Below are 22,266 nucleotides of genomic sequence, written 5' to 3'. Positions count from 1 at the left end.
CATTTTTTTAGTATTACGATTAAAACCTATGATTAGGATAGAATACTAATTTATATTTGCATAAATCCACATTTTAATATTACTTTGTAATCTTACCAAGTACATCTAATATGAATGAGAAACAGTTTTCATGTATTCTGTCCCTTCTCTTGCATCTCCTTTTTTATTTATTTGCTTCAACTGGATATCATCAGGCTGACCGATAAACCCTACCTGCTTGCAAGGGCTTGTACATATGTGAGCCAGTTTTTCCAAACCATTGATTGATGTGACTTGGAGATAACTATATCCATTTAGATTCCTGCTTCCTTTCAGATGACCATTCCCTCTCAAGTTCCTCATTCTTCAAGTCTGAGAGATCAACCCTAGGCCTTTCTCTCTTGTTTCTCTTCACCTTTCGGTCTCAGTGTAATCCAGGTCCTGCCCTCCACTCTAGGGATTCCTTTTCTGTATCCTGTAGGCCCATTCTGTGGATTTGGTACCTCTTCTCACCAGTTCTAATGGACACATTGCTTTTCGAGTTTAGTGTATGATACAGTTAAAAGATTTTTCAGGACCACTTCCTGAATTCTGAATGAAGCTTATTCTTGAAGTTTTAACTTAATTTTTCAAGCTTTACTCACTGATTGACCTAGCATCTTATTCAAGTTATATTCTTTGAACGCAGTTCCTTTCCTTGGCCCAATTTTTTATGTCACATTGCCTCACCTGGTTCTTTCTCTATTGGTGTATATTCTTCCCTGGGACAATGTGTCTACTTGTCTCTGCTTTTTCCTTGGTCCTTTCTTGAGAGGACTGAAAACAATATCAGGGTTTATTTTTTTCTTGAAAATTCTGTGTAAAACTGAGAATAAAATAAAAATTAGAATATATTTAAGTATTTTTAATTTAATTCACTGATTATTTAAATTATTTCAAATCTTTTATTCAAATGAACTGCTTATCATTTCAATAAAAAGAAACAACTATCTGTAACATGTCCATACATCTTTGTTCTGTAAAAACTTGTTTCAGTGAATGTTGTATGTAGGTTTGATTTGACATAAAACATGAAATAAGAATGCACAAATACAGACTAAATTAAAATTAGAGTTGCATACATAGAATCTGTGGTGGGATTTCTCTGAGTTGCTTCATTTATTCTACTCTTTGGTGAATTTTCACAATACACTCTGCTGTGGGATGGTCTGTATGTCAAATAAAACACTGATTGGCCAGTGACCAGGCAGGAAGTAGATGGGACAAGGAGAGAGGAGAATCCTGGGAAGCAGAAGGCTGAGGCAGAGAGACACTGCAGCCGCCGCCATGACCAGCAGCATGTGAAGACACCGGTAAGCCACCAGCCACGTGGCAAGGTATAGATTTATGGAAATGGATTAATTTAAGCTATAAGAACAGTTAGCAAGAAGCCTGCCACGGCCATACAGTTTGTAAGCAATATAAGCCTCTGTGTTTACTTGGTTGGGTCTGAGTGGCTGTGGGACTGGCGGGTGACAAAGATTTGTCCTGACTGTGGGCAAGGCAGGAAAACTCTAGCAACAACACTCAGCTCATAAATTATCTAGTAATCAGCCTGCAATTTTTTTATATTACTTCATATTAGTTTGAAGGCATTGTCACAATAAAATCTACTGTACTGTAGTTACTTTTACTACTTACTTGAGCTAATGTTTGATACTTTTTCATTATCCAATTGGACTGAAAATTTTAAATTCTCAATTTGTATATAAAAAAAAGCGAGATACCATGCTGCCATGTCTGCTTTGTAAAAAGCCTCAATCACTTATCTTTTCAGCTCTTGGAATGTTCAGTTCCTCCTCCTACCCTCTGGGCATACATGTAACTGTCTGTGTTTCTAACAGGATTAGAAAACAAAACTGTTACTGAAACATCACATTTAAGCACCAATCCACTGAATTTCATTATTTATTTATTTAATTATTTTGCTTTAATTTTTCATTGAATTTTGGCTTCCTCATATTATGCTGTTCTGTTTCTTGCTGACTTATTTGGGGAATGATACGGCACAGCCAGTTTCTTACAAGAACTGTAAGAACAGTTGTAACAGATGTGGAAATTCTGCATTACAGTACTAAGAAGAGCAGATAGGCTCAGGCAACTAACTCAACTAATTGTGGCTTTTAAATGTGCATGCAGTTGTAATGTCCAGGTGATCCTATGGTATGGATGTTAATGAAGGAAAACTGATGACCCAGAACAATCCACAAACAAAGTAATGAAGGATCCTAGCAAAGAGAGCTTGGTAGTTGAGAATATAGATAGGCTGATCCTTAATTTAAAAAAATATATATTCATGTGTTTTTCCTTATCATACTCTAGAGGTTAAAAAATATGTCACCCTAATGACTAATTGTGAGACTTTCTAGCAGTTCTCTGGATTCCGTGGTGGTGCCTCAGATATTGCTCAATATGTACAGTACAAATGTTGTCAAGGGGGAATATCGAGGAGTTGTTCTTATTTTGTGCTGCACTCAAGGGAGTTTGTGTGTCTTTTACATAATTGGGTTTTATCTAAGAGGTTTTTTGTTTGTTTTTTTTTTTTTAAATACCAAAGTTCATTCACTTCTTGAAAGTTTGGAGGTCTTCCATCTGTCCCTTACAAGAGAAATGCCCATTTAGTGCTGTCCTCCTTCAGTTGTTAGTGTAACGAAGGTTTATTGATAGTTTACATGGCACCCTGGTCATCTGGTGAAATTCTGAGGAATTCATCCTTATGATATTTTATATGCGTCTCTTTTGCTTTCTAATGCTCTTCACTCTATCACCCTTATTTTCTTTAACTGAAGCAGGACTTCTGTACCAAAATGCCAAAGTCTCTCTGTCTGACTGCACTTATCACCTCTGTAAGCTTTTGTAGAGGCCTTCTTCTGATCCTTAGCTTTGTTATCTACACAGCTGAGGGTGTGACCAACCCTATTAAAATATATTGAGTGTACAAGCTTTAATTTATATAAATATACCAAATACTTTTGGTACTATAATCATTATGTGTAGTATTATATTTCTATTTATTTTTTAAAGAAAATTCATGCTTATAAAGCATCTGGTAGCTTGACTTAATAGTTTACTAAACAGTACTCAATCATTCCTCTACTTTATCTAAGATACCAACATTAATGTCATATTTTTATCAATGGCACACTTTGTCCAAATTCATTACATTTTACAATCATGAATTGGGACTGTAGCTGGAAAGTTTTTCTCTGAGTCACCAAGCCCCCCAGTTCTGCAGCCCACTTATAAAATAATCACTCAGAAGCTCATATTAATTAAACTTGCTTGGCCATTAGCTCAGGCTAACTATTGACTAGCTCTTACATCTTAAATTAACCCATTTCTATAAAATCTATACCTTGCCATGTGGCTTATGGCTTACTTATATCTTTATTTCTTGCTTCTCCTGGCAGCAGCTGGCAGCATCCCCTGACTCAGCCTTCCTCTTCCCAGAATTCTCCTGTCTCTTTATCCCGCCTATACTTCCTGCCTGACTACTGGCCAATCAGTACTTTATTTATTAACCAATCAGAGCAATACATTCACAGCATACAGAGCGATATCCACAGGATGGGACCTATGAGATGGCTTAGTAGGTAGAGATGATTACCATGTAAGCAAGGAGATTTGAGTTTGATCCCAGGAGCCATGTAATACAACATTACCCTCTGACTTCTACATGCACACTTTGGCACATGTACTTGCCCTGTATAAATCATACGCACAATACTAGTAATTTTTTAAAAGCATGCAAGAACTTATTAGTCTCCAATCCTCTTTTATATCTGAGTGTCATTTAATTTCTTTGGGTTTTTATTGTTTCTTATCAGAATTATCATAAGTCTTATAATTGATTGTCCTGTCTTCAGTCTTTGCTGCTTTTGAATATCTCTTGTTTATATAGAGCTTGGAGAATCCTGTGGAAGAGGTGGGAGGTAGGATTGTAAGAGCCAGAGGGGTCAAGGACATCACAAGAAAGCTCAGAATCAACTAATCTGGGTTCATAGGGGATTGCAGAGACTGAACCACTAGCAAGAAAGCCTGCATGATACTGACCTAGGTACTCTACATTTTTTACATAGGGTAGCATGGTCTTTTTTATGGGACTCCTAACATTGGGAGACTGTATTTGATTCTTTTGCTGGCTTTTGGTACCCTTTCCTCATACTGAGTTGCCTTGTCCAGCCATAGTAGGAGAGGAGGTACCAGTTCTTACTGCAAGTTGATATGCTATGTTTGGTTGGTATCCACAGGAGGCTTGACCTTTTCTGAATAGAAAAGGAGGAGAAATGGATGGGGTGGGAGGAGAGGGGAGGAGAGGAGAGATGGAGAGGTGCAGTTGCTATGTTTAAAAACAAAGAATGTCTCCTGGTTTGGTAATTTTTTAAAATAAATTTTCAAGTTTTCAGTTGTACCTTCTAAAGTACATAATGACACAGTACCTCAGCATCTCACCCTTACATTGCTGTAAAAATTTCTGAGCCTTGCATTGAAGATGCTCTGCAGTATATCCTTAATATGTACTTTTTTATTTCCCGATTCCTCCTTGAACCCTCTGGCCTTCATCCTAGACCTCCATGGGGTTGGGATCACTTTTCTTCCTAGACTTTGAATATGCTCATCTGTCCTCATTTTAACGAACTACTGTTGCTGTGAGGCCATGGCCTTTCAATGGAAGGATTTATGAGTTCTCCCCCACCCCTCAAAGGAACAAATATATTTTTGACACCTTTTTTTGGAATCTGCATTCTCTCTGCTCTTTGTCTCTGGACTTTTCTGTGCTACCCAGTATCTTAGTAAGTGAGAGTGCAGTTACTTCTTCCATAGCATCGCTTGATCTGTGTTGGCTGCTGCTGCATATTTTGGAACTACATTTGAATTGAGTTCAGCTGCATGATGAATAATTGGTTGGTGACAATAATGCAATTTCATTTTAAAATTTGTGTGATTCTGTTACATGTGCAGAAAGGAAAACTGGCTCCGACCATCTCTCCCAAGTCTGGGGACCATTTTGACACATTTTTCTTTGATAAGCTTTTAGGAATATGTAGTGATTGAATTATTTTAGTAATTTTAATTTATAACAAGATTGAAATATAGTTGAAACAAATAACCCTCTAATCACAAGATAATATTTATATAAAAAGTGAGATTACTTATTCCCAAGTGCATACCTTTTCTGTTCTTGACTTTTAAGTTAATCTTTGAAGGTAAATTTGTCTCTAGTTGTCTTTATTTTGGGTTATTTTTGTTCTCTGTATCATCAGAAATTGTCCAATCTTCTTTTACTTTAATGATATTAACCATTCATTCTTCATTTTTTAAATGCAAAACCCCACGCTATATTAATGTAGTTTTACAGTTAAGATTTTATGTCATAGAGGTGCAGACATTTAAAGTTATAGTTCCCAGAAGCATCCTATTTCAGTCACATTGTATAAACTGATATTAAATCTGAAATGTATTATCATTACAATAATGCAAAATACTTATACATGCACGAGGATATAGTTATAGTAGTTGAGGGAAACATAATTTTACATTTTTTGACTTTCTTGCACATAACAGTTTCTGCCATAATTTTAAGTCAGTGCATTTTCTTCATTGAGTCTAAGGTAATGTATTTGTTTCTTTGTTTATCTTAAATATAAGTTTTCATTGGCTTCATTTTTTTCCTTCTGTATGTCTATAAACCTGTACTAAGATCTGCTATCTCTACAAAGAAAAGTACCAAAAGGAATACTTCTTTACAAAAGTAGTTTTTAACTTCATGTATGGTGATATTCTCTTGGTGCCCACCCCCCCCTCCCCGTGCGTGCGCGCGCGCACACACACACACACATACACACACACACACACACACACACACACACACACACACACACATCCTCACACATACATATCCTCACACACTTATGTTAGATTCTGGCACATTATAGAATCAGGTATCATATCACTACCTGCTGTTGAAAGTGTTGATGATACTGAATTTGTTTTTTTATCTTCTTCTACACTATCCAAAATCATTTTGGGTACTTTGACACATTTTTGTCTCTTCCATATGGATGCTTCATGGTGGCAGAGTTGCCAGATGCTCAGGTTTTGTGACAGTCTTAGTTTTTCAAGGACTGTTCTTGGGAAAATCTCGCCTTGTTTCTGATTCCTATGGAGTGGTAAAGTATGAACATTTATTTGAAAGTGTTTTTCAAAGCAAAGAATAATTATTATGAGAAATTTACTAGACTGTCCCCTTGGAGTGTATGAATTTTGGGGACTTACTGAAGGACCACTTTATCATTCAAATTCCTGGTGTCATACTTAAAATGAGTAACAGGACTATATATATAAATTTGGGGATTAAACAGATTTGGGCATCTTGCCTAGTTACAGGAGATAGCCAGTTCAGGCTCCATATCCCCTATTGCCCAGAGTCTTAGTTAGGGTCACCCTCATAGATTCCTGGAAGTTTCCATTGCTCTAGGTTTCTAGCTCATCCCAGAGATGCCCACCCAATTCCAGTTGTCTCTCCCAGTACTCTCTCCTCCGTCCTCCCCCAACCTGATTCTTCTTGTTCCCATCTACCCCCCTCCTCCACCAGCAATGTCTATTATATTTCCCCTTCCCAGGGAGATTCATATGCCCCTCCCCCCGTGAGCCTTCCTCATTACTTAGCTTCTCTAAGTCTATGGATTGTAAAGAATAGCTAGGTTATCTTTTACTTTACAGCTAATATCCACTTATAAGTGAGTACATATCATGTTTCTCTTTCTGGATCTGGGTTCTTCACTCAGGATTATTATTTTCAAGTTCCATCTATTTGCCTGCAAATTTCATGATGTCATTTTTTTTTAACAGCTGAGTAATGCTCCATTGTATAAAGGTACCATAATTTATTTATCCCTTTCTCATTTGAGGGACGTCTAGGTTGTTTCCAGTTTCTGGCTATTATGAATAAAGCTGCCTTGAACATAGCCGAGTAAGTGTCCTTGTGATAGGATAGAGCATCCTTTGGGTATGTGCCCAGGAGTGGTGTAGTTGGGTTTTGAGGTAGATCAGTTTCCAATTTTCTAAAAAACTACCTTATTGATTTCCAAAGTGTCAGTACAAGCTTGCACTCCCACCAGCAATGGAGGAGTGTTTGTTCCACTAGCTCCACATACTCCCCAACATGAGCTGTGACTTGTGGTTTTTATCTTAGCCATTCTGACAGGTGTAAGATGGACTCTCAGAGTAGTTTTGATTTGTATTCAATGAACATTTTTTTTTCCTCAAACATCCCTTGAGTGCCCACTATATACAGTATACTTTTAACATTTGTTGTATTTGTCTAGGGAAATCCTTATAAACAAAGTGATATGCAAAGTAGCAAAACATCAGTGTATTAAATTATCTGTGGGAGGTACTTTTCCAAGTGGTATATAAACAGCAATTTTAGAAATGATCTAGAATAATTTTTTTTTTTTAAAGTTTTTTGAGACAGGGTTTTTCTATGTAGCTTTGTGCCTTTCCTGGAACTCACTGTGTAGCCCAGGCTGGCCTCAAATTCACGGAGATCCTCCTGTCTCTGCCTCCCAAATGCTAGGATTAAAGGTGTGGGCCACCACCGCCTGGCTAGAAATACATATCTTAGATTTACCAAAACTAACAGTGAAGTAATAGTCAAAACTAATCTCTATGAAAAACAGCAAAAAATAACACAAATCAAGTGATTAAAAAGTGCAACAGAGTAAAGCATTCTGGAAAACATATTCAGGACCTGGAAAAGATGGATTAACAATTAAGAGTGATTTCCACTGTTCCAGAGGGCCTGAGGTGGTTTCTAGGACAAATACCAGATGGCTCGCAATGGCCTGTAACTACAGCACCTAGGGTTTTGACATGCTCTTCTGGCCTCTGTGGGTACCTGCACTCATATGTGTGTTTGTATGCATACTCAAAACTTAAAAAAAAAGCAAAAAAAAGTTATTTAAAAGAAAAAAATTCATAAAATCCAAAAAATAGATTTTTTTCCCCTGGTTTTTCGAGACAGGGTTTCTCTTTGTACCTTTCCTGGAACTCACCTCTGTAGCCTAGGCTGGCCTCAAACACACAGAGACCTGCCTGGCTCTGCCTCCCTAGTTCTAGGATTAAAGACCTGTACACCACCAATGCCTGGCTCCAAAAAAATAGAATTTTAAGATCTATTAGGGAATGAATCCTTAGAAAGTGTTTTAGTTTGTGCTGTATAATTGTAGAAGTGACTTAAAAAATAAAACCATCATATTTTCCATGTTTCCTTATCCCTGCACAACTGTAGATTATTTGGTATGCAAGGAAGCAGGTTTTATTATTTTTGTTGTGAGTATTTTAATTTTCATTGTATCATAAATTTCAAGCCTGAATACTGAAATTGCCCGAAAGCTGCTGGGTATCTTTCCTATACTTTCTCCACCGTCTCAGACATATATAAATTTGAACTTTCCTATCTATACAAATGATGTACCCAGATTGCTCTGGCTTTATTGGTCAGTGTTTCCTTAGATATGTGTAAATGTAGACAACACTGGTAGTGCTATGACCAGACTTGCATCCATTAACTTGGATCTCCAGTCTTCTTACTTTATGTAGTGTTTGGAAATGAACCCCAGAGACACTTGAGTGGAATGAACTCAAGGGCAAAGAACGTTCCAATATAAAATATTACTTGTGTTAAGGAATAGTCATCAACCATAAATTAGTCAAGATTTGAATTACAAATATTTTACATTCTAATTATATTAGTTTATGGAACTAAAACACTATATGTAGTGATCCCAGAACACTCCGTAAGTTAGATGTCTTTGCATGTTAATTGACTGGTTTCTTTAAGCCCAACAATCATAAATCCCCAAAGATAATAGAAATTATTATTAGGTTATTACATATTCCTTATCTTTATACCAAGTTGACACCCAGCTTTCCCCTTGAGTTTCTTTTCTTTGAATTACATCTTAAATATTTGATATATTAGAATGATGAAATAGAAAATACCTGAAGCATCATTTGGAACTCTAAGAAGTAAGTAATAGTCTTATTGAAAACTGATATAAAATGATACATTCTAGAATTGTTTTGGGTTCTTAAGTATGATGGGACATGGATGTTTTCAAACTTCTTTTTATGGTAAGAGTGGTGGCTACATTGAACACTTTCAACAAAGAATCAACTGTTTTTGTTTTTTAAGTGTCGCTGAGGGAATGAATGAATGATTGATTGATTTAAAGGTAAATATTAAGAACTGTTGAAAATAGGGAACAAGAAAGATTCAAGTTGTGCCATATTAGGGAAATCCTAGGATATTAAAGTAAATAGTAACAAATCTAATGTATCTCAGCAAAGAGTATATATATACTTGAATGGGATGAACCGCACTAACAAAATATTGGAGAAACATTTAGAGACATTATTTAGTAAACCAGAATATACAGTCTTTAACAGATGTATTTGATAACTTAGGTCCTTTGTCTAAATAAATCTTCAATTTTCTTTCTATTATATGATCTCACTTACAAGCTGGCATCTGCTTATAATCATTTCTGAAACCAGTTTCTTTATTTATGTACTAATGCACCCTATGATTTGTTTTGATCCTTGTGTTCAATAATGTCATCACTCCCTTTCTGCTTATGAAAGCTAGAAACCTTTGAGTCATAGGTGGCCTTTGCCTTTCAGTAAGCAAGTTAGGCATGTTTCTTTTATCATTCTCAATATCAGCCATTCTTTTCTAGCCCAGTGTCTGTTCACTTCCTTGAGATTTCAGTAGGTTGACTTCTTCATTGGAATAGGCGCTGCTGGAATGCATGTCCTTAGGCAATCTTTGCCAGCAGTCCTGTAGTCCAGTTACTCAAGAAATATGTGATGAATGAGAAGAATAAAGTTCTTCATATCAATATGGTTCTTTATATAATTTATGTTCTATTTCCAGCATAGATGATAATGAGTATTATTGACATAAAAACAGTGAGTTCATTCTAATTTCAGATGATTAAAAATTGCACTGAAGAGGTTACAAAGGGTGTCGATGCAGAACAACATGACTTGAAGCTCCCCTTTACTTTTCATAACCACTCTTGCCCTTGTCTTGTCATCTCGTAGTAGCTCTCTTCCTTTCACCTTCCTCTCTTCCAGCCTCACCATTTGACATCACTCTAATCAAGGAATCTTCACCACAGTTGCTGGCTTTTAGTTGTTTGTTTGTTTATTTAGTTTGTCTTCCTTCTGTCCTCTCATTCCCTACAATAGAAAAGTTGTCTGGTGTATGAAGTAATCTTAATTTTTTTTGTAAAATGTGTAATTAAAGTAATAATAATAATAATAACTGGTAATACAAAGGCAACTCAACATATATTAGATACCTAAATATAAAAAACATTGCTCTAGTCAGTCAATAAATATAACTGAAAATCATACTTTAGTTGTTGGGTGTTTGTTTTTTTTTTTGTTGTTTTGTTTTTTTGTGGAGGACAATTTCTTGCTATATTGTCTAGGCTGCCTCAGACTCACTATGAAGCCCAAGCTGCCCTCAATCTTGTAGTCCTGGGAGGGGGGGCGAGAGTGGGAGAACAGGGGAATCTGTGGCTATTATGTTGAACTAAATGATGTTGTAAAATAAATTTACTTATAAAAAAAAAATCTTGTAGTCCTTTTTCTGCCTCCTGAATGCTGGGATTACAATCATACAATATCATGCTTTTCTAGAAGTACTTTTAATGTGGTAAAGTAATGTGCTGTTAAGGGTTAAGAGCATAAAATAAAAACTCTGCAAACAGTTATTTATACTTACTGCAAGCTAAGAAGAATAAAAAACCCAAATCCTTTTTCTTCTTAAAATCTTTCAGTCTCTTTTTCTGTCCATATAATAGAGGATTGTGTTTGGGTCTTTCAAAGGTCCATGCACCTTTTCAGTCTCACCTTTGTCCAAACTGAGCAAAGTGCTGCATTGTCCTTGGTCTCTGTTCAGTCAAGCTAGTTATTTTCTTAGTCTCCTTTTGTTCTCTGTCATACACCCATCATTGAGTTTACAAACTTGCAAAAAATAGGTGAATGATACTTGGTGGATGAAGCTCTTTTAGGAGTGATAATAGGTGATATTTTTAATTTAGTATTTAAAACATTTTTTGCCTAGGATATATATTATTAATCATCAAGAATGTAAGGGGGAACCCTACATTGTCCCATTCCAGAATTGGACAGTCCAATAGATGAAATTGAACTAATTAATATGAACTTATAAATTCGATTTTTCACCATGGAAGTCAAGAGACTATTTAGGAAAGTCAGCTAAGTAAGCAGGTTATATTTAAGTAACCATGAATGAAGGAGTGTTAGTTTAGAGAAAGGTGACCCATTTAGATAATTCAGCCACTGGTCAAATAAGGCTATTCATCTTAGTCACATCAAATCAGTTTTACGTGCAGATAAGTACTCTTCACTATATTTGGCTGGTTGTATATTAACAGTACAGTTTTAGTTTTTCTCCATCACCACAGATAAATACTCAGAACTGAAAATGCATAATGCTAGGGAGTAGCTATAAAATAGCCAGAGCCTAAAAGATGGAAGAAAAGAACAAATTTTAGTAACGAAATGGAGTATAGGAATCATCTCTAAGAGTTAGGTGTTTATCAAAATAACACAGATGGAAGAATTTGCTTTTTGTCAAAGGTCTACTGAAGCTATATGAATTGTATTTATAAATGCATTTAGGAATATGCATGTCTGTATACACACACATATGTAACAACGAAGAAAAAGAGGGTATGAATTTAAAAGGGAGCAGGGGTAGGAGTTCATGGGAGGATTTGGAGGGAGTAAACAGAAGAGGGAATGATGGAATTATGTTATAATCTTTAAAAAATTTTTTAAATTAGAAATAATAAAAAAATAAACTAAGGCCTAGTAAATCAAACATGCTGGGTTGCAATTTATTGTTGAGTTATCTGTAATAAAAAGTTTGCTTAAAAAAATAAAGAATGAATGACACAGCCAAACTGATGTCTCTGGTCAGTCTTGTTTCCTTGTGTAGTCAGTAATTGCGGGTTAGAGGAACCTGCTGAGAGGATTTTCTGGGTCAAGCTAGAGAAAACAAAGTTCACCATAGTTCATGTGTGGTGGCCATGACAATGAGTATAAGCCCTCTGCTTTATTTGTCACTGAATATCCATATGATCAAAGATGCAAAAAATAGCATCTCAGAGATCATGCTTATAGGCAAATTTCAGCATTTTCTTTATACATTAAGCAAAGAGAGTGACATATATGTGGCTTTTATTCAAGCTGAGCAGAAAAGAATAAATTCCTTTATTTTAAATTTCCTTGCAGGTATGAAACGCTGTATATGGACATGGATACAATTCCAAATCTATGGACTTATATTCATGTGCTTATAGCATTGAGCTATGTTGGTTAAACAATTATAATAGCAACTTATTTGTACTTGGGCAAAGTGGTAAGCTAATGAAGTATCCGTTAATTTGAATTCTGTATACATTTTAAATATAGATTTCTTTTACAGAGATAAAAGTTGCAATTTAAAGCTCTTTGGTGGTATAAAAACAGCTTAATTCTGTAGTAGCCTTATAATAAGTACTAATCCAGCTTATGCAATGATTGTAGTATGTCATGTTTATGAACGATTGCCCAACTGCTTTCTCTGGGCTTTATGTTAATTTAAAAATATTAAGCATAAAACCTTATAAGATCTTCCTGCTGAGATAAACTGTTTAATTTAACTTGTGCTCAAGCAGCAACTGTCAGAAATTATCTTGTTCCTAGTGGTTTTTGTTCTCACCTTATGCCCTTTCCTGCCAGAGTCCCACTGTGGGATGATAAAGTGTATCTTATGAAGCTTTCTTTCTTAAATGGTACCTGAGGCAAGATGAGCATTGGTAGCTGAGAGTTAGCTCCTGACTGAATGATGCCTTTCATTGTCTAATGATCAACTTTTAGAAATTGGTGGTTTGAACCAAAGTAAAAAAAATTCTGTAGAGTATAGCTAGCTGCATTCGTTTTGTGGGCATTTTCATTACTTTGGGTTGTAGAGCTAAAGATTCCAGGAATTGCCTGTTCAGTTTAGCACTTTACCAGTGAAAAAACAGAGGAATACTTAACTAGTAGATAGAGATAAAGGAATGCTGTTTTAACATTTGTTATGAGATATAATTAATTTCTTAATGATTAAGCACACTAAAGGGAATGGTATTGCAGTGTCAAATTATGAGGGCTGAAAAATCATTGGCATTTTTCTTCTGAATGTATTGATCCATGCTGGGGGAAATCTTGCTATATCAAAGTTAACAGTTTGGCTGGAGAATATCTAAGATGATAGATTTGCTTTTTTGTGGAATGTTAAATAATTTTTTTACTTAATAATATTCCTCAAAATCTGTCACTTTAATATATAGAATTCATAAAAACTCGAAAGAGGAGAGTGAATAGCACACATCAAATTCAGTCAAACTGAATTCTGGTTTATGCTATAAATACTTAGTAATAACCATGCCTTTTGTGTGAAAGGCTAGTGCTGCAGATTATGTGAACACATCAAGTTAACCATTTTCTTCTCAACAAGGAGGTTGATAGTCAGAGTGATCACTTGAATAACAAGGGTGATATTTTGTATTTACATCTAGACCAACGGAATATTTGTATGGTAAGTCATCCACCAGCTGTAGTAGCTGTGGTGCAGTGAAAACAATTCAGTGCTTTCTGCTTTGACACTGACTCCTAGTGTGCTTGTAGAGAACACTCAGTTTTTCTGCACTCAACTTTTTAGAATTAAGCTGGAAGGGTTATCTGAATGTTCCCAGCTGTCCAGGTGCAGTCCATTTTTGTCTCTGTATGTGGTAGGCATCTCATCAGGGTGCCCTTTCCAGACTGTCTAAATCTCTTAGTACTCCCTTTTTGTTTGTTCCTCTAATGCTGTGTGTATGACTCCATAAAAGTCAGTAGTCATCCTTCTGGGCTGTCTTGATCAATATTTCTGTTCTTCTCAACTTCAATTATCACACAATAGGCATTTAACTAAATGCAGAGTGAGAGCAAATAAGTATTTTGATTTATTTATAAACGTGGATAGATAAACTTCCAGGTTTTTTTTCTACAATCAACCTTTTATCATTTTTTATTTGGTGTCTATAAGGGGTTTTACATATCTAGTGCCAGCCATTAACAGTCTAGTAATAGAGGAAAAAAGATTTTCTTCTTAGTCTAAGGATTATAGGATACTTTAAAGGGGGCATTCAGCACACATGCCAAGAGAAAAGACCACACTACATAAGTGTATTGCATATATCAAAAAGAGTTTTGTCAAGACATGAACACGCACTGATCCTGCTTGTGACTGAATTTCAGTTGTTGGTTGCAGTGGAAGTGGCAGGCAGATGTATTCCCCATCCAGCCTGTCCTTTATTTCTTTTGTCCTTCAGATAGAACTTTTCTTGCCTTTTTATAAAATCCAGCCCATTTCCTTTCTTTTTCTTCTTCCTGTCCCTCAGAAACTAAGCTGAGCTGAGACCAGTGAAATCAGGACTTTTATAGTTCTTAGCAGTTGCTTTTTAAGAGGTCAGAACTGGGACTGCTTCCGCATGGCACTAAGTCAAGCATTTATGTGTCCCTATAGGAATATGTGTGTCTTGGGGTGGGAAGAAGTGGGAGAGGAGAAGGGCAAAGGGTGGCCCTTCAAGCATGTTTAGAATAGTAAACCTTTATTTCTTTCTTAGGACCCTCTTTGCAAGCTCAGTACTTAACCTGACTGAACTGGCTGCCCTTCGGCCTGATCTGGGCAAACTGAAGAAGATCTTGTATTTCCATGAAAACCAGTTGGTATATCCTGTCCAGAAATATCAAGAGAGGGATTTTCAGTATGGATACAACCAAATTCTCTCATGGTAGGTATAGATTGTATAAGATTTGGTCTTCGCCATCTTTCCCTTACTTTTCTCAAAACAGATTTATAGGGGTGGAGGATGCATACACACAGGCCAGAAGAGGGGGATGGGTGCCTCCTGTCGTTCTCTGCCTGTTCTTTTGAGACAGGGTCTCTCCCTAAATCCAAGGTTTCTATTTTTCTCTGCTAGACTTGAAACTAGCAAGTACCAGAGTTGTTTATATCTGTGCCCTTCTAGAAGCTGGAGTTATAGGCTGGTACTGTATACCCAGTTTGCTATGTGGGTGCTTGAGTTTGAACTTGAGTCCTCATGATTTTGAAGCAGTTTCTTTTTACTGGTGATCTATCTTTCCAGTCCCCATATTTTTCTTTGTAGATGGTTAGATTATAAATGTGGAAAACACTATAAATCTATAAGCATATTAAGGTAGGTACAGGTGTTTGACGATTCTTTCCATAATATTAATTATTTGTATTTCTGCAGGATTTGTAATAACACTGCTATTCAATTTATGAACTACACACACACACACACACACACACACACACACACACACACACACACACACATACATAGACTAATCATCTAGTTATACCTTGAACTAGTTATCTTATGTTTTACATAACATTCAAAATAGAATATAAACTGTTGACAAGGATCTTTACCTCTTAATTCCTGACTTTTATTTGAATTGTAGAAAACCCAGAACGTTCTTTTATCAACTACTTTCACTGTATTCAGCTAAATTTACTAGAGAAGTTAAAATTCAACAGATCAAGGGTTTTTGTAGTTCCTACTTTTTTGTTTGCTTTATTTTTGGCTTGTTTATTTTGTTGCTTTTAAGACAGAAACTGTAGAAAATGGAATGTGGATGTTTCAGTGTTTTTCATCCCTCCTCTCACTGCATCTTCTGAAATGACAGTCTGAAAATACCTGACATTTCAAAGGTGCAAGCCTTCTCTATTGTTACTCCAATACAGTGTTTCACTTGATATCTACTGGAAGAAGTTCCTTAGCAACCCTATACCAGCTTTCCTGCAGAATCCTTTTGCATCACTGCATGAGACACATGGAATCAATTTGAGAGTGATTGCATACATGTTACACACCTTTATTAAGTAGTTATTAGCTACAGAGATTGAGAAAGTGTTTGAACAAACCTTGCTAGTCTGTTCCTTAGTTTAGTTGACATAGAAAAACAGCTCTAATGGTACTAATTGTTTTGAGCATGTTGTCAGTGTTTTTATGCAGTCATTTTTACAAGCTGCTGAGATTGTGAGGGAGCAGTGCTATCAAAACAGAACTGCTGTGGTCAAACGTCTCATTAAAAGCAACCATTTTCAAATTTCACAATAAAATTGAAATACTTCATCTTGAAATGGCAACAGGAAAATATGTTTTCAAAATGAAAATGCAGGGCTGGAAAGATAGCTCCTAGGTTGAGAGCACTGGCTCAGTTCCAGCACCACATGGCAGTTCTCACCTCTGTAACTCCAGGTCCAGAGCTCTGACCCCCCTCTTAGTCATACATGCAGGCAACACACCAATGAACATAAATGTACATATAAATTCCCTTCTACTTTTATCAATATATAAAGCATTAGTAATATTCTCGTGATTTCTTAAATTTGTACCATTTTATTTTTCAGATACTATGGTTTTATTACCCTGTGGAACCACAAGGGAGTAATTAAATATTTTTCCCTTTATGTGTGGCCTAAAAGTTAATGGAAGTAACACCCACTCATATCAGGGAGGAAATATGTAAAAAAAAGTATATTTCTTTAGATCAATGTGAATCTTTAACAACATAGACCATTTTAGATTAATAGTATTTGGGTTTCAGGCAGATATTAAATTTAAAAAATAGCTCACTGCTCCTCTTCTCCTTTACAAATGATCGTTTTTCCTCATAAGGAGAGAGAATGAAAACTTGCATATAATTTTTCATTATTTCTCCTTTCAAGAGGAAAAGCTGATAGACAAGCTTGTGGAGAAATAACTGGACTACATCATCATTTGGCTTCGTAATAGGAAAAGGAATATTTCACAGTTGTCCAGAGGAAAAATAAGAATATCAGAAAGCAGTCCTGTTCCAGTTTCTTTGAAAAGAACAGCTTCTTCTTGAAATTCTTCTTCAGTGTTCTTGCTGACTTCTGCTTTTGCTGGCCCTGTCAGCTTTCTTTCTGGACTGTGGTAGTTGAGAATTTTAAAGTGACTGACGTAAGCCATCACATTAGACAGAGGTTCCACTAGCCCTCTGACTCAGGAACACATGCTATAACTATACATTATCCCCCATCACCTCAGACAGAGGTTCCACTAGCCCTCTGACTCAGAAACACATGCTATAACTATACATTATAACTCGCTAGTCACTATTACAATCTGTGACAAACGGTGCAAACAGACTAGCTGTGAAACATTCTTCAACTTTTAGTATAGTATAGTATTGGCTTCCTTATTGCTTAGCTTTGTGTCAGCACTTCTGTGATATTCCTTTGTGTTATGTGTTGGTATTGCCTCCATTCCCCAAATTATCACTAGGTAGGAGCTGGAAAAAAAAAAAACCAGGCAAAAGCAGTTTTAGAGGAAGCATAGACTTGGCAAGTCATTGTATCTTTGATCGGGTGTTCTTTTGTGTACTAATAATAGCAGACCTGCTTGTCTTGGTAAGTATGTTTTAAACTAAGCCAAGGATTAGCTGTGGCATTCATATTTTATCTATAAGCTCTACTTGTTATGATGTTTTTTATAGCCTTATGGACATTCATGCTTTTTTCCCCAGTCTTATTGATATATTATTTTTTAGGATGAAATAAAGCTGTTTTGTCATGTTTATCTTCTCATGGAATTGTTCAGTAATACTGAGTGGTTGGTAAAACAAATAAGATGTTCTGTGATAAGCATCATGATTTATAAAAGCAACTTGGGGAGAAAAGGGTTTATCTCCTTTTACCAGTCACAATCCATCATTAGTAAACTCAGAGAAACACCTCTAACTTGAAGTAGAAACTGAGGAATGCTGCTCACTGGCTTGCTCCCAGGCCCCCTTTTACATAGCCCAGGCCCACCTGCCTTGGGACGGCAGCACCCACAGTGCTGCACCCTCCCAGGAACAACTAGTAATCAAGGAAATGCCATGCAAACAATGCTCATGGCCAGTCTGGTGGGGGGCAGTTCTTCAGCTGAAGTTCCTTCTTTGCAGTGTGTTAAGTTGAAAACCTTGTTGTCATCATAGACATTTTCAAGAGTCAGAGCTTACAAAATCAATTTTTGTTCATCTTACACATCTAGGTTTTATCTAGTATATCCATAGCTACCATTGGCATTCATTGGTGTTGAAGACAATGTAATAGAAATTAAGAAAATTACTGGTATATTTGTGTGTGTGTGTGTGTGTGTGTGTGTGTGTGTGTGTGTGTGTGTGTGTGATCTAAAACCTGCTTTCACATTTTCCTTAAAAAATATGTTTTGTATTTTCAAAATATTGAAGAAAGACAGTCAGTTTGTCAAAATCAATCACTATTATATTTCTTTTGTTTATTTCTAAAGATCAACAAATTTGATCATCTATATATATAGGTAATAAATGTAATAAATCCTAGTAATGTGGATATCTAGATGTATTCCACTATATTTTTTTTTACTTCCATGACTGTCCTAAGCATACCACAAGTTATTTAGAGATGCCATGTAGTACCAGAACTTAAAAATAAAACTCTTCAAAAAAAAGGCTAAAACTAGAAATGGACTTTAACTGAATAGTGCTGAAGATATTGTGACCCCTTAGGAGTAGCCCCATGGGAGTTATTTTCCTCCGAGATTGGGAGGAAGCTGTACAGCTAGCTGTCTTTCAAAGTTGACTACTTAGAGACATGGCTGGGCTTGCTGTGCTCGGTTTCTGATAATATGGAAAGTTTATGAGGTATGGGAATTAGGCATTAGTTTGAAGTCTTATTTGATGTTATTCAGCTATCTGATTTTTCTCTGGTCTGTATTCTGTGAAGCCATCAACCCAACCATTTAGGATAGAATACTAAGAACTGATATTTTTGTTAGCTGCTCTTTGCAAACCTGAGGTACAAAAGAAAGTCTGATTAGTATGCAGAGGTCTGAGGCTTATAAGATAACTCTTAATCATTTTCATTTGCCTTTTCTCTTCACAGTTTGGTGGCTGATGTGGTGGTATTCAATTCCTTTTTTAATATGGAATCGTTTCTTACTTCCATTGGAAAATTCCTGAAGCTGATTCCTGATCATAGACCTAAGGATCTGGAAAGCATAATCAGACCCAAGTGTCAGGTTATTTATTTTCCCATCAGGTTTCCTGATGTAAGCAGGTCAGTGTGTTTGACTCTGTTTTTGACATTTTATCATAAATCAAGTGTATAGAAATTGAAATTCTTTTTCCTAACTTTAACTTTTCAGTATAAGTATAGTTAAATAGATAACTGAGTTATATCTCTCCATAATGCGATTATATAAATTTTTGATGATCTCATATCCATCTTATCAGTGAATCTTTAGTCTAGGTATTGAATTTTTTTTTTATTTACTCGTATTTATTTGTTTACCAAAGTAGGACACTTAGGGTTGTAGCACTTACTGTTTTATTTCTTTTTTGTTTTGATTGTTGTGTTATAGAAGTAATTGCCAAGCATGTTCCTCAACTTTTGTATCTAGTGTAGGCCTGATATTTATAATGTATAACAGTAACTCCTTTAAGTAAATCAGTATTCAATATCATTTTCTCAATGATTTTAATTTCCCATTCTAGTTCCTTAGGCTTCTTTTTCTTCTTCATTTTCATAGTTTGTGTTATCTTAAAAATGAACGAAACCTTCCACATTGGGTTGCAGAAGTACTAAATGTTCTTTTTCTTTGTTACTCAAGGCTCTTTTATAAGCCATGTTACCAAGCTCACCTTGAATTAGAGCGAGTGATGTTGTGCAAAGAGAACAGTATAGAATTTTTTGTCATTTACAATTAAACTTAGAAAAACCTATATTTACTGCCACTAGGATTATTTCTCCCTAGTGGATAGAAAGTTTTCTTCACTTACAATAGCTTAGGACACTGGTGTTTTGTAATTGCATCCTTTTAAAGCATTTTAGAATAGCTTAGTCTCCATAATGTTACTTGTTTTATGTATGTTTTCAGGGCTGACCATTTAATAATGGATAGCCAGTTGTGTTCTTTCCCGGGGAAGACAATTTCTCCCACTCTCAGCATTACTTAGTTGTCTGTAGTTACTTGTGTAGTGTTGAAGCCTCAAGGACTTTCTCCCACTCCCTTGCATGTCTTTGTTCAGCTCATGTTGAGGCAGTATACACATATACCTATATGTGTGTAATAATAATTAATTAAAAGAGAGGCTGTGAATTTGAAAGAGAGTGAAGAGTGGTATGCGGGAGGGTTTGAGGGAAGGAAAAGGAAGGTAGGACTGATGTAATTATATTATAATCTCAAAAATAAGAGAAAAATTTTCAAGTTTTTGCTCTATATCTGAAATGACTTAATATCCATAGTACACCTTCTCCACTCCTCAGTTGACCCAGATTTTGTTGTAGAGTAATACTCATTATCTAATTTTTAAATTTTATTTTTAAAAGTTTTTATATAATATAGTTCGATCACATTATTTACCTTCCCCCTACGTCTCTCAGATCTTTCCTGAACTTCATGTTTTCTCTTAGTCTCTCTTTGTCAAAAAGAAAGAATCAAAACAAATAAAACCCACCAAAATAAAAATGAGAGAATAAATAAATATATAAATAAATAAATACCCAAACAAAACAAAAAATACTAGTATCCCATTGAATATGGTTGATATATTCAATGTTATTGCATTGGGGAAAACTGATTTTCCTTTTTCCAGCAGGTTATCAAATGGAAATAGCTTCTTGGTAAGGGGTAGGACTTTGTGACTACTCCCTTTTCCATGCCGAAATTTTATTCTGGTTTGAACTTGTGTGCTGTCAAAATCTTCATATATATAAATTCTGTTGTGTCTGAAGGATGCTATTTCCATGAAGTTATCAACCACCTCTGGTTCTTATAATCTTTCCCTCTCTTCTAGCCCTTAAGTCCTTGAGTTTTGATGGGAAGGGTTTGATAAAGACATTCCATTTAGGGCTGTATGCTCCGAAGTCTTTCACTACCTGAACATTGTACAGTTGTGGGTCTCTGTGTTAATTTCCATCTATTGTAAGAAGTACATTCTATGATGAGGGCTGAGCAATGTATTGATCTGTGGATGTCATTTTATTGCTGTGCTCCTTCAGCAGAATAGTGTAGTAGGTTTAACTCAATGGCCCATGACCTATCTATTGTCATATTCTTGGCCCTTTAAATTCAATCCCAAAGTTGTTGATTACTGGTATAACATTTTTGCCACTTTTACACCAGTATATCTTCCATAGTCTTCAAGATTTCTTTGATTTTTTTTTTTTTTGCCTGGAATTTTTCATATTTCACATTTTTCTTCTACTTTGTTTTCAAGACCTGAAATTCACATATCTGTCTTTTAATCTGATTGTGAGGCTTACCTCTGTACTTAATATTTGACATCCTGAATTTTTTATTTAGAGTTGTATTTAAGTTTGTATTTTTCTTCATGATTCTATTTTTCTGTTAAATTCTACATTCGTGTCTTGAATTGTTTTCATTAATTCCTTTAACTGTTAAGGCATTTATTTATACCCTCTTTAAGGTCCTTGAATGTATTTATAATTGCTATTCTGCAGTCACTGTCTTGTGCTTAAGCTAAATTGCTTTTCTCAAGGCCTATTCCATCAAGGTTGTTGGTTGTTGGAAGAGGTGTAATGTCTTGCTTTTTCATGTTTGTGTCTTTGCTCTGCAGTCTAGGCATGTGGAGTTTGGACATTTGAGATATACTTGGTGTTGTATCTGGTATTGCCTTTAGTAGGTGCTTGGTTGTTGTTGCCTAGTCTGAGCCACAGCCAATTGTCTGTGGAGCTCATAGTAGAAATTGTTTCTGCAGGTGTGTTGGGAGTTATAAGGAATTGGTGATGGGCTAAATGGAATGGTTGGGTCCTAACCAATGATCTCGGAATAGTCCACCTTGAAGACTGGCAGAAAAGTTCTATATGTGTTTTTCTGGTAGACAATAATTTAGGATTCAAGTTTGATGAAATATCACTTTGTGGCTTTTTCTGTTTCTTTGGTCCCTTCTCCCTATCCCTCCCTCCCTCCTTCTCCTCTCTGTCTCCTTCCTTTCTTTCTTCTCTGTACACACATACCACTCTTTACCTTCCCTCACTACACGCACACACTCAATACCCCTTTTCTTCCTCCCTCCTTCACCCCTATACAAACACAC

The 22,266-nt window shown here is 35.8% G+C and overlaps 1 protein-coding gene across 4 annotated transcripts in view; it reads left to right on the top strand.

The window, feature by feature from the left end:
* Positions 1-22,266, top strand: part of Gtdc1 (glycosyltransferase like domain containing 1) — a 302,236-nt gene that overhangs the window by 99,341 nt on the left and 180,629 nt on the right. For 3 of the 4 annotated variants that reach the window (XM_037204750.1, XM_037204751.1, XM_028881364.2), the window contains 2 exons: positions 14,754-14,921; positions 19,091-19,264. In XM_037204750.1, the coding sequence (XP_037060645.1) occupies positions 14,754-14,921; positions 19,091-19,264 (342 nt within the window). The remainder of the gene's footprint in view (positions 1-14,753; positions 14,922-19,090; positions 19,265-22,266) is intronic. The other variant, XM_028881497.2, reaches the window with a different exon arrangement.

The sequence above is a fragment of the Peromyscus leucopus genome, chromosome 4 (assembly GCF_004664715.2).
Source record: "Peromyscus leucopus breed LL Stock chromosome 4, UCI_PerLeu_2.1, whole genome shotgun sequence".
Lineage (NCBI taxonomy): Eukaryota > Metazoa > Chordata > Mammalia > Rodentia > Cricetidae > Peromyscus > Peromyscus leucopus.
Note: the sequence above shows the minus strand (reverse complement) of the source record. Positions and strands in the feature narration are given on the sequence as shown.